The 14196-nt window shown below is 39.8% G+C and overlaps 1 protein-coding gene across 1 annotated transcript; it reads right to left on the bottom strand.

Moving 5' to 3' along the window:
* Positions 1-2664: 2664 nt before the first annotated feature.
* LOC138886111 (uncharacterized) lies at positions 2665-3144 on the bottom strand. The gene has a single exon (XM_070167144.1). The coding sequence runs from the start codon at positions 3142-3144 to the stop codon at positions 2665-2667; it is 480 nt and encodes a 159-aa protein (XP_070023245.1).
* Positions 3145-14196: the final 11052 nt, after the last annotated feature.

Raw genomic sequence — 14196 nt, 5'->3', positions numbered from 1 at the left:
CTTGTCAAGACTTTGAGTATACTTGTGAGCAAATAAGATTCTTAAGCACATTTTGATTTTGACACAATTTGGCACAATAGCGTTCATTTGAAACACGACTTGAAGTCATAACATTTAGACACGCAATCCATACTTTGAATACATTTTCAAATGCTAACACAACATGACAAGAGCATTGGAATACATATTGAGCATATATCTTTTGACACAAAGCTGGCTCTGAATAGTCAATTCATTTTGAACAGCTTGGGACTTACAAGGACATCGCTGGATTCAATTCTAAGAGAGAAGATCAGATAACATACCTCGCTTTGAGCTTCCTTAAATTACTATAATATTCCAGAAATCTTAGCAACTTCGATCTATTTAGAAACATAACAAAATTGAACACAAATTAGGAGGGAGTTCATGGTTCCAACTCATTTGAGCATTTTATCAAACACTAGGTGGACATTACGATTTCTAGGTTCTCCCATGGTGGATTTATTCATCCTACATCCCAAAGTCTATCCATTTGAGCTCAACAATATCCCCACCAACCTTGATGGTATATGTACGCATAAGTAACAACTCCTACGCCCAAGAATTGCTTTCCTCATTACCTATTTTCAGATAAACCCCGAAATTGAGGGCTAGGGAGTAGAATCTTACTTCTAGGATGAAGACCTAGTGAGTTTTTATTTTGAATTCTCCAAATCTTAAGCAAAAATTGATGATTAATTAGTTTAGGAACTCCCCTCTCACTGTAGAGCATTTCCTCAAGGTAAAATATCATATTTTAACCTTACAAATGGTCCTTAACGTCTATATATCGAATTAGGGTCGGGTTATAAAAACAAAAAAATTGACCCTCCGAATATAGCTCTTCGGTCGCAGAGTGGACCGCAGAATGTATATGTAGTCTGCAAAATGGGTCATAGAAGTGATGTAAAGAATTAGGATATTCAGGTCAGGTCTGCGGTAGATATGTGGTCTACAAACTAGTTATGCCGTCGCATAATGTGCCGCAGAATTCCCTTTTAGAAATCATCGTGCTGGATCTACGATGGATTGTGTGGCCCGAGAAAGCATTATGCGGTCGCACATTGGACAGCAAAATGAACCTCCAAAATTGCCTTTTTTTTGTTCCCCTCTACGGCCGATCTGTGGCCCGCAGAGTTATTTTATTGCCACATAGTAGACCATAGAAATGCCCTGCTCTACGGACATTTACTTCAACTCTCCAATGCACTGTTCAACCAAAAAGTCCGTACCACGACGATCACATATGCTTACCTTTATACCACGAAACCTTGGGTTTTAAGATCATTTGTCCTCGAATCTGGGTAAAAATTTGCATTAGTACCTAACGTGACTCAACTATAACTTCACACACCAACAGTTCCCAATTTGACCAACTCCTTAAAATTTTAAAACATTTCGGCAGAGTTTCCACTATAACTGGGCCTATTCTCCTACCATAGAATCCCATAAACTAATCCTAACAACATATACATAATCCAACGAAGCAACATAACATAAAATTAACACTAAACGTGGCCTCATAGGCAATATATTACTAGAACGGAACACCCTTAGCATAGATGTACAAGTGATACATAATAATAATTCATAAGGGCAGAAACTTTGTAGAAACGATTACATAACTATTCAAACAAATAAGGGTACTTCTTATTCATCTCTTCCTCGGCCTCATAGTTGGCCTCTTCAACCTATTGGTTTCGCCATAGTACTTTCACGGAGGTAATTTTTTTTATTTCTTAGGTTTTGGACATGCCTATCAAGATTGGCAACTGGAATCTCTTTATAAGTCAATTCTTCATTAACCTCTATAGTCTCAACTGGAACAATATGTGATGGATCTCCAACCACCGTCATCAACATGTATACATGAAACACCGGTGTACTAAAGACATTTCTGGAGGCAGTTCTAGCCTGTAAACTACCTGACCAATCTTTTGAATGATTTTGTACGATCTGACATACCTCAGACTCAATTTCCCTTTCTTACCAAACCGTATTAAACGCTTCATAGGGGAGACATTCAACAATACCCAATCATCCTCTTGGAACAACAAATCCTTTTGGCGAACATCCGAATATGACTTCTGACGACTTTGAACAGTTTTGATCTGATCCATCGAAATATATGGTAAGAGATTTACATCACCTTCCATATATAGCCTCAAACAACGCCATCTTAATGCTAGCATGATAATTGTTGTTGTAGGAATATTCTATGAGTGGAAAATCATCATCTCAGCTACCTTTGAAGTCCAGAACACATGCGCACAACATATCCCTAACCGTCTGCATCGTTTGCTCTACCTGCCCGTCGATCTATGTTAGGGAAGCCATACTAAGATTCACCTAAGTACCTAAACCTTGCTGAAATTTCTTCCAAAAATTAGCCGTGAACGGTGCCCCTCGATCTAAGATAATAGAGACTTGAGTGCTATGTAACCTGACTATTTTATTGATATACAACTGTGCATACTATTCTGATGTGTCGGTAGCCTTAACGGGTAAGAAGTGTGCTGATTTCGTGAGTCGGTCCACATTCACCCAAATCAAGTTGAACTTGTAGAGAGTGCAAGGTAATCCTGCCACGAAGTCCATATTGGTCATCTCCCACTTCCACATTGGAATTTCTATGTTTTGTGCCTACCCACTATGTCGTTGATGTTCTCCCCTTACTTGCTGACAATTCGGACATCCTGTCACAAAGTCTGCCTTATTCTTGTTCATATCATTCCACCAGTAGACTTCCTTAAGGTCATGATACATCTTTGTAGAGCCTGGGTGCGTAGAGTACCTAGAAGTGTGGGTGTCGGTCATGATTCTTTCCCAGAGACCATCTAAATTTGGAATACATAATCGCCCTTGGTACCTTAGTGTACCATCACCCATGCTAAGAGAAAAAGCCATGGTCTCATGTTTATGAATCCCCTCCTTCAACTGTCTGGACAATGGATCGTTGTATTGCTTCTCCTTGACCTCCACCACAAGTGATGATTCATCCCTATTTTGCACAATCACCCCTCCTTCACTAGAGTCCGCAAGACGAACTCCCAAACTAGCCAACCGATGAACCTCCTTGGCCAATGGCCATTGATATGCCTCCATGTGAGCCAAGATGCCCATAGAGTTCCGGCTAAGAATATCCACCACAACATTACCCACCCCGGATTATATAGAATATCGATGTCGTAATCCTTGAGTAACTCAAGCCATCTTCTCTACCTCAGATTCAACTCCTTCTGTTTGATAATATGTTAAAGACTCTTATGGTCCGTGAATATATCCACATGGACCCCATACAAATAATGATGCCAAATCTTTAATGAAAAAATCACCGCTGCAAGTTCTAAGTCGTGTGTTAGATAGTTCTTTTCATGATTCTTGAGTTTTCTAGAAGCATAATCTATCAACTTTCCATGTTGCATTAATACACACCCAAGTCCGATCCTTGAAGCATCACAATATACCACAAACCCATCTGTACCCTCTGGTAGGGTCAACACCGGCGCCATAGTCGGTCTTGATTTCAACTATTGGAAGCTCCTTTTACAAGCATATGACCATTGGAACTTAATCGCCTTCTGCATCAGTTTAGTCAACAGAGAGGCAAAAGTACAAAACCCCTCTATAAATTTTCACTAATACCTAGCTAGGCTCAAGAAATTGCGAATCTCTATTGGAGTTATAGGTCTAGAAAATTTCTTCAAAGTTGCAATCTTTTGAGGATCAACCTTAATTCCTTCTTTGGAGACGACATGACCCAAAAATGTGACCGATTCAAGCCAAAATTCACATTTTGAAAACTTCGCATACAACTTCTACTGATATAGAGTGTACAAAAGTGTCCTGAGATGATCGACAAGGTACTCTCAACTTCACGAATATACACGAATATCATTAACGTACATTATTACAAAGGAGTTGAGGAAAGTATTGATGACTCGATTCATTAGATCCATAAAGGCTGTCGACGCATTGGTTAGCCCAAAAGACATCACCTGAAATTCAAAGTGCCCATACCAAGTTCTGAAAACTATTTTTAGAATATCCTGCTCCCTGATCTTCGATTGATGATACCCGGATCTTAAATCAATTTTATAGAAGTACTAGCACCCTGCAATTAATTAAGCAAGTCATCTATCTTTTAAAGTAGATACTTATTCTTGATTGTGACCTTGTTGAACAGCTGATAGCCAATACACATTCTTAGTGTCCCATCTTTCTTCCTTCAATTATGCTAGTGCCATTTTGTATGGTGGAATATATATATAGGTTGTATGCCCAGCATCACATCAGTCCTAAAATCAATCTCCCTATCTGGTGGAATCCTAGGGAAATCATCAGGAAATACATCCAGATATTCATTCTCAACTAGCACATACTCAAGTGTAGGTGCCTCAGCATTGGTGTCCATAACCCAAATCAAATGGTAAATACACCCATTTTTATCATCTTTGTTGCTTTAAGGTAAGAAATAAACCTACCCTTCGGCACCACATCATCCCCCTTCCATTCAATCATTGACTCATTTGGAAATTCAAATCTAACGGTTCTGGTTCGACAATCAAGCTTGGCAAAACATGAATAAAGACAGTCCATCCCTATTATTACATCAAAATCAACCATCTCCAATTCATTAAGATCGACCATAGTGTCCCAACCACGCAAATAACACAATCCCTAGAAACCCATACAGCCACAATAGACTCACCAACCGGAGTAGATACAATGAACGACTCATAAAGTTGTTCCGGTTCTATCCCAAATTCCATAGCAACATAGGGATTGACATAGAACAAAGTGGAACCGGGATCAATAAGAGCATGTACATCATGAGATTAGACAATCAATATATGCGTGCCAACATCTAGAGAAGCCTCTGAACTCTGGCGACCCTTCATAGCATAGAAACGACTTGGTCCCCCCAAACTATGGCCTCCACCCCTAGATGCACCACGCCCTACATGTGCTTGAGTTCCTCGAGCTAGAGGAGGTGCTATGATGTAGTAGCTGCAGAACTGGCTAGTTGTGATGTGCCCCTACCCGCACCTTGGCAGAACACAACGACAATCCCCCTAAATGTGACCTATCAATCTGCACCCGTAGAATATGGGTATGTCCATGTAGGAGATTCCCAAGTGCATCTTTCCACGCCTAGGGCATGGGGGCCTCCGATGCTACTGGAATCTCCCACCAGGAAAACCCTGCCGGTAGGATCCCTTATTGCCTGACCAGGCTTGAAACTGCTCCACTACTGCTAACTGGGCTCTAACAGCTGTGCATTGACCGAAGACTGAGCAAAGGATGGGAATGGACCTGATGACCCTCCCCTGAATGCTGACCTACAACCACCACCACAAAATGGATCACCAAAGTTGCCCGCTGATCGGGCCTTGCTGCTACCCTTTCACTCTATTTTATTCTTCAATTTAAAGTTCTTTGTAGCTTGAGCAAATGCCATCATCTTTCCATAGTTCATGTTAGCTGTATCGGCCTTACTAAAAACCTAGGGGCTAAGGCCTTGCACAAATCGGTGTACTCTAGCCTCAATAGTGAGAAACATGTAGAAAACATGCATGGACAAGTGCATGAATCTCATATATTACTCCCACACACCAGGCTACCTTGCATTAAACTCTCAAACTGAGTGACACAGGTAGCCTTTCTCTTGGTAGGTAAGAAATGATCAATGAGAGCATCACTAAACTCACTCCACCTCGTTGAAGGGCTCCTCTCCTCCCTAGCCTCCCTCCGTAGCTCAAACAAAGAATATGCCACCTCATTCAGGTGGTAGGAAGCCAACTCCATTGCCTCTGTATCAGTACCATGCATAACTCGAATAGTCTTGTACATCTCATCAATGATGTCCTAAGGTCCTCCTTGGGATTAGTACCCGTGAACACTAGAGGATTTAACTAAAGAAACTTGTTCACCCTGAAACTAGCAGATTCCCCTAGCTGACAGGAAGAAGTAGGCGCAACATTTGATATCTAGGCCTGAGAAGCCACCATATGAGCCAACATCTATATGGCTCCCCTAAGATCCTCCTTAGAAACATCGAGACCGGAAGCCAGGGCCGATGGTGGAACTGGAATATCAGTTGGAGGAATTAATACACCCTTAATAGGTGTAGGAATTGGTGCAATGTGATCAGGAGTAGTAGAATCATACATCGTAGTAGTTGGGGGAATATTTCACCCCTCGGGTGTGCATCCGCATCATTAAGCAAAGAATTAACTGCCAGTCCTGAGATGGCATTGGCTCTTTGGCTAGTTCTCGCCTAATTCTTAGGTGCCATGTACCGAATGTTAGACCAATGCACGAGTTAAAGGAGGAACAATCTTACAATTAGCTTTATCGCACGATCTAGAACATCAAATAAGGGTATTATTCCTAAATGCCCAAGTAGCCTCCTAATTATAGATGTGATCAACAACTCACCGATAAGAAGGAAGCTACTAGACACGTCTCCGAGACATCCTAGGACACCTTAAAACCATAGGTTCTGATACCAAGTTTGTCACACTCCGACCTTGGGGAGCGCGACTGGCACTCAACCGAGATAACCTGGTCGAGCAAGCCTGCAAGATTGCCTTGTACCCAACACCCCCATGAAAAAAAATATAATATATTTTCGTTAATAAGACAACGAGGAGATCATATACGCAGTATCAATTCATTACCATTAGTTGCTTCATTTTAATAACTCAAAATACATGCACTTTCATAGTTGAAGTAAAACAAGTTATTCAAATACAACAAAACTAGTTTGACTTCTCCAACATCAATATACAACCCGCACTATGTCTACAAAGCCTCTAATAGATACGAAGGAGTATTATGATAATGCCGTCAACAAGGACCCGATATACCTCAAACACAATACATGAGGAACAAAAGATAGAAGACCCCAAAATGAAGTGAGGCTCACCAAATCTGTTGGGAAGAGGGTGTACTGCTATCACTGATGAATGTCACTTGCTGCGGAACCACCTGCATCCATTAAAGATGTAGTGCCCCCGGGAAAAGGGAACATTAGTCCCTTTGGAATAATACTAGCATGTATGACTAAACACCCTCTCAAATGAACAAGTAATAATACTAGGAAGAACAATCATAGAATCAATGGGAGCCTCATACAATACCAAAACATCAAGTGAGGAACTAGACACGTTTTCAAGTAAATTTCCATATTTTAGGTTGAGAGATCTTTAGTACCGATATACCGCCGTATATTTTGCAAGGAGTCTGATCACGGCCCAATCGTCTAGGCCATCTCATGCATAGACATCAACCATAATCACCCTCGCTATCATAACCTCAGTCATTATCTCAATAACAATCTCAAGCATAATCACCACCATGTATGCGATATGGCATCCGATCATGGCCCGACCGGCTAGGCTGTCTCTCCACAATGCCGTGTGGATTGACATCACCCTTTTCTATCAATCATCTCACCCAAATAAAGGGTATATTCTCATCACATCAATCTCATCCCAATTATGGGGAATAATCACAATTCACTCCTTCACCGGCATGTAAAGTTTTGGGGTTAGGTTATTTCAACCTACGCTTCCTCAGTAACTAAAGATACTCCTAAAATTGTTTATTATATAAAGGACATTCAACACATTTCAATATCTTTTGCACATCTCTTCATTTAATTGGCACTAGTGACCCTAAATGTAGTATTATTCTCATCACGTTGGCGTATTTCATATTTCATGCTCACCTTTTTTTCCAGTTACAAACATCATCACGAATCATCAACAACAAACATTTCTATTCAACACATTAAATATACATGTGAGCAAATAAGAGTCTTAAACACATTGAGATTTCTACACAATTTGGCATAATAGCTTTCATTTGAAACACCGACTTGAAGTCACAACATTTAGACATGCAATCCATACTTTGAACACATTCTCAAATGGAAACACAACATGACAAGAGCATTTGGAAAACATATTAAACATATATCTTTTGACACAAAGCTTGCTCGGAATAGTCAATTCATAATGAACAACTAGGGACTTACAATGACATCGTGGGATTCAATTCTGAGAAAGAAGTTTAGCCAACATACCTTGCTTTGAGTTTTCTTAAATTACTACAATGTTCCTAAAATCTTAGCAACTTCGATCTATTTAGAAACATAACAAAATTGAACAAAAATTAGGAGGGAGTTCATGGTTCCTGCTCATTTGAGCATTTTATCAAACACTAGGTCGCCATTATAATTTCTAGGCTCTCCTATGGTGGATTTCTTCATCCCACAATCCAAAGTCTACCCATTTGAGCTCAACAATCTCCCACTAACCTTGATGATAAAATGCATGCATAAGGAACAACTCCCACACCTAAGAATTGCTTTCCTCATTACTTAGTTTTAGTTAAATCCTGAATTAGAGGCTAGGGACTAGAATCTTACCTTTCGGATGAAGACCTAGTGAGTTTTCCTTGCGAATTCTCCAAGCCTTAAGCAAGAATTGATGATTAACTAGTTTAGGAACTCCCTTCTCACTCTAGAGCATTTTCTCACTCTAAAACATCATATTTTAACCTTACAAATGGTCTTTAGCGTCTATATATCAAAATAGGGCGGGGTTATAAAAATAAGAAAAATTACCCTCCGAACACAGTTCTGCAGTCACAGAGTGTACCGTAGAATGGATATGCGGTCTACAAAATGGTCCTCATAAGTGATGTCAAGAACTAGGTTGTTCGGGCCAGGTCTGCAGCAGGTGTGCAGTCAACGGACCAATTCTGCGGTCTTATAATGTGCCTTAGAATTCCCCTCTCAAAATCTTTGTGCTGGATCTGCGATGGATTGTGCGGCTCGAGAAAGCGTTATGCGATCTCATATTGACCGCAAATTGATCCTCCAACATTGTCCATTTTTCAGTCACTCTACGACTGATTTGCGGCACGCAGAGTGATTCTGCGGCCGCATAGTGGACCGTAGAAATGCTCTGCTTTGCAAAAATTTTCTTTAACTCTTCCATGCATTGTTCAGTTACTGATATTGTCTCCTTTTGTTTTTTTTTTCTTCTTGAGCCGAGGATCTTTCGAAAACAACCTCTCTACTCCTTCGGGGTAGGGGTAAGGTCTGCGTACATACTACCCTCCCCAGACCCCACCAGTGGGATTTCACTGGGTTGTTGTTGTTGTTGTTGTTGTTGTTCAAGGCATTGTTCAACCCAAAATGTCCATACCACGGAGAACAAACACATAATCTTACCTCAGAACCACGAAAAATCAGGTTTTAAGTGAATGTTTGTAGGGCCTTACATCCTCCGCCGCATAAGATCATTCGTCCTCGAATGAGGTCTAAAATCTACCATTAGTACCCAATGTGACTCAAACTTAATTTCACATACCAACAATTCTAAATTTGACCAACTCCTTAAAGTTTCAAACATTTCAGCAGAGTTTTCCATGTATTTGGGCCTATCCACCTGCCATAGAATCTCAGAAACTAATCCTAACAACATATACATAATCCAACGATGCAACATAACACAAAATTAACACCAACCGTGGCCTCATGGGCAATATATTACCCGAAAGGAACACCCTTAGCATAAATGTACAAGTGATACATAATAATAGTTCATACGGGGGAAACTTCATAGAAAAAATTACATAACCATTCAAACAAATGAGGGCACTTCTTCTTCATCTTTTCCTCGGCCTCCGATGTGGCCTCTTTAACCTGTTGGTTTCGCCATAGTACTTTCACGGAGGCACTTTTTTTTTATTTCTTAGCTTTCGGACTTGCCTATTGTATATGGTGGAAATCGGGGCTACCCAATTTCGTTCTTCGTTGAAAAAAGTGATACCACGCCGAAAGACAAGGACATCGAGCTCGGGGTCGATGTTCCTCTCCAAGGTCGAGGTCGTAAGACTTATCGAGGTCAGAAGAAAGTATGCTTCGAGATGTTGCTTGTGAGCACGTGATTTTTGTTGTCGCGACAATCACTCCAAAAAGAAACGAAAATAATAGCAATTGGTCTTGCTGTACAATTTTTGGATTTTTACGTGGCACTTTGTTAATTATTTATGATTTTGGCCCATTTTTATTTTTATTAAAACAAAATATAAAAAATGTGTGTCATGCGTAGTTTGAACCGTAATTCGGTTATTAAATGGAAATCATAAATATGCATCTTTGTCCATGATTGTTTGCTTTGTTTGATTTTACCTACTTTAAATATTTTAATATATGTGTGTAAATAATTGTATTAAGTGTTTAATTAATGAATTTTAATTTGGTTTACTTAGGTTTTGTTTTAAAATAAAAAAGATAATAAAAAAAGAGAGTGCAGAATTGGGTTGAAATCAGTTTGGGCCTGTTTTCATTTTAATCTGAGGCCAAAAATCAAGCCCAGAACGTGTGTTTGCCCGGGTCCAGACCAGCTGACTTCAAGAGCTTCCAAACGACATCGTTTTGCTATGGTCTGATCTGGGCCGTTGATCTCAGAATGATCAACGGCCAAGATCACACACCCCGTACCCACGAACAGATCTAACCCGTCTTACCCGAACCAACCCAAACCTTGGCATTTGAAACGACACCATTTCCCCATCAGTTGAAAGATCCTGGCCTTCCATCTCGCCTCATCCAACGGCTGAGATCAATCCACCCATTCCATATATAAGCTTTCTTACCATACCCTGCCCCCTATCCAAGACCCCCGCCTTCGTCCTCATCCCCTTCCCCCACAAAACCCTAGCCGCCCCCTTTTCCTTCACCATTAATCCCGGCGGCCTGGATGCCGGTGACTCCCACCTTAACACCGTAGGACCACCTCACTGCCCTGAACATGGATCTGTTAACCGCTTAGCTCGAATCCCATCCCACCTTCTCGAATATTCATTTGAAGATTTGAGTCAAAACTCGATCTACACCGATCTGCCCTAGACTCGTACCAGACAGTCCCCGGACTTCCCTCGTGACCAAACCATGCTTGGTTTGGTCCGAATCTAACCATGGAAACCCAAATCCCAAATCTACCATCTATGAACCCTAGAAACCCCAAGCCTGGCCTGTGTCCGTTTGAGCTAAAGTGATTAGGGTCTAATGGACCTTAATCAAAGTGTTTTCAGCTGAGAACACTTCGATTAAAGTCCGTCCAACCCTAAGAAGGGTCCGTTCAAACATGAGCTGATTTTTCTGATTTTTTCTTTCAAAGTTTTAAGGTAAGTTTGTTTGCTTTTCTTTATTTCATTTCGTGTGTTTGTTAAAGGTCTGTTCGTGTGACCAAACGTTTTGTTTAATTTGTGTTTTGAATTTTACCAACTGTCCTGCCCACCTTGCCCGGGCCTCTGTACATGGTCAAGTTCTTTTTATTCACTGATGATGTGTGTGTTTTGTAAACTGCATATTCGGTTTGAATTTGTAGTTGGTCATTTAATTAGTTCCCAAGGTCATTTCTGTATTGACATTGCAATCTGAACCCCTTGTTGATACTGTTTGGATTTCTGATCTTTGGCTACCATTGTACATATTATGATTAGTATAGTCGAGTCGACATATGTCGTCAATTAATTTCAGTAGTTCGAATATTAACAATTGAATCTGTTGCCTGCTGGAACTTTGTTTGAATCAAAGTAAGAATCAATTATGGCTACTTATAGTTGCTGTATTTGAATCTGAAAATAAAAAAGTTGGATTGTTAGCTGCAATCTGAATTGGAGGGCATGTGCATTGGTGCACAACATGTGCATAAAATCCCTTTTGATTAAAATAGTTTGACAGCATGTGTTGTCAGATTATATTCTTGCTGCCCCTGTCTGCTTTTTAGTTTAATAAATGTTAAAGGGTACTGTCAGGAATCTCATGGGGGGTTTTCATATTTTGAACATTGAGTGGAAAGAAAACAGACCACATGGGAGGGGTTCTTATTTGCCTAACAGGCTGTTAAAGGGCTGAGTTTTAGGTTTATAAGAGGGGGAACTTCCATTAGAGAGAGGGGGAATATTGAGAACTGAGGGTTGAAAAACAGAAAACTAAAAAGGCATCTGTAGGTTTTTCGAGACTGAAAATTGACACTGGATTTTAAGAAGAGAGGAGGGGATTATTGAGAAAACATAGATACAAACATACACACACAGACACAGATACACACACACATACAAAAGAGAAGCTGAAACCAGACAGAAACAGCTTCTGAGTTAGAAAGAGAGTTTTTTTTTTTAGAAATCAGGAAGGGAGATTAGAAAAGAAATTCTTGTTCGTCTGGAACCAAAAACACTACCTTTCCTCATCCTTGCGTGTCTGAAATCTAGCACTCAGTTTGTTTTGCTTCTATCAGGTTTTAGGATTTTCCCTTGAGTATTTGAAAATATCGACATTGAGTACTGTATCATTGGTTTACTGTTTTGGTCTGCTTTGTTTGGGATTGTCATTGCTGCTGTGTCACTTTGTTGTTACTGCCATTCTTGTTGCTGCTGCTGCTGCTGACTCTTCTGCTTCCACTTCTTCTTTGCATTTCAGTATCCAGGTACACATTTCGAGTCCCATATTGGTGTAACTGTAACAGTTTGAAAGCATGCAATGAAAGAAGTTGAAGAAGTTTAAATATCTGTTGTAATACTCATGGTATATTGATTTCTTTTTGTATAATTGATTAGTTTGTAATTCAATAGCATGAAGAGATTAGTTAATTGATACTTAACTGAGTTTTAGTCTCTTTCGTCTTAGTTTATAGTTGTTTGTTGGTACGAGGTACGTAATTGTACAGTATACAGAATGTACGGATAATTGACATAGTGACTGACCAGATTCCTGTTTAGCTATAATGATATGCATAAGATAGAATACTTCCACTTTACACAATGTTGTTCTGTTTTATTTTAGTTCTTTTATCAGGTCCCGTTAGGAAGTATATAGGATCGCGTTCGAATCCCCATTAGTAATAATGCCTAGTAGTTAATTCCCTTAATCTAGCCTAAATAAGTTTATTCAATTCAAGAAATGTTTGGATGTAAGTGTAGCATTTCATCAGCTTGTATGTAAATTTCTATCAAATCAAAAGCAGGTTCCACGAGGTATGTCATTCTTCATCCTGTAAACAACTAATCGGATGATTAACAGGAAATACGGATTTGGCTAAAAGCGTGCAATTGAATTAGCACGTACCTTTTTCTTTTATTTTAGAGACGAACTTAATAGGAAAATATAGTCACTGTAGGTTTATCCTTTTAAATAAAAATGAGACGAGCCTCGACAAACAAAAATGCACAAGCTGCGGGGCCCTCTAAATGTATATATTAAAATACTTAGAATTCGGGACAGGCCGTTTAGCGAATTTTACGGCCTTCCCAAAATAACAATACGCTAGTTGCTTTAGGCGCACCTTTAATAATTTAACCTTCTTAAACACGGGTGCACATTGATGTGACCCAAATCCAAATCTCAACGGAGTCAAAATGTGTTAACAACTACGGGTGCATTGATTGTGACGTGGTTCGAGATGCATTTTCACGACGTTGCAATTCTATAAAAATAAATGATAATAATAAAAGCGGTTTAAACTTAATAAAAGCACGTAAGTCATAACATGTATTTAAATCAGATATTTAGCCATTATAACAATTTAAGCGACCGTGCTAGAACCACGGGATTCGAGGGTGCCTAACACCTTCCCTCGGGTCAACAGAATTCCTTACTTAGAATTTTTGGTTCGCAAACTTTCATTTGGAAAAGTCGAAAATTTCCTCGATTTGGGATTCAAGATAAACCGGTGACTTGGGACACCAAAAACCAAACATTTCCCAAGTGGCGACTCTGAATTAAATAAATAATCTCATTTCGAATATTGTCACTTAAATTGGAAAAACTCCCTCGCGCATTTTTTACCCTTCGGGGCGGGCGCGCAAAAAGGAGGTGTGACAGCTCTGGCGACTCTGCTGGGGAGACAAAACCCAGAACCTCCGGTTCAGGGTTAAAGAATTCGAGCTTAGAATAATTGTTATATTTGGCTTTATTATCTGATATTTATTACATGTTTTGACAGAATGTGTTGCAATGTTTTTTTTTACTGCTTTGATATTATTTGAAATGTATATAAACTGTGCCGAACCCTTCTATCTTCACCTCCGGGGAGAAGCTCACTGGTCGAAGCTCCCTATTCTGTTAGTGTCGATACCTGAAATAAGAAAGAG

Source organism: Nicotiana sylvestris, chromosome 2 (genome assembly GCF_000393655.2).
Source record: "Nicotiana sylvestris chromosome 2, ASM39365v2, whole genome shotgun sequence".
Taxonomy (NCBI): Eukaryota; Viridiplantae; Streptophyta; class Magnoliopsida; order Solanales; family Solanaceae; genus Nicotiana; species Nicotiana sylvestris.
The sequence above is the reverse complement of the archived record's forward strand: the minus strand, read 5'-3'. Positions and strand labels throughout refer to the sequence as shown.

Excerpts from the sequence above, each read along its gene's own strand:
- LOC138886111 (XM_070167144.1), bottom strand. The coding sequence starts at position 3,144 with ATGGGCATCTTGGCTCACATGGAGGCATATCAATGGCCATTGGCCAAG.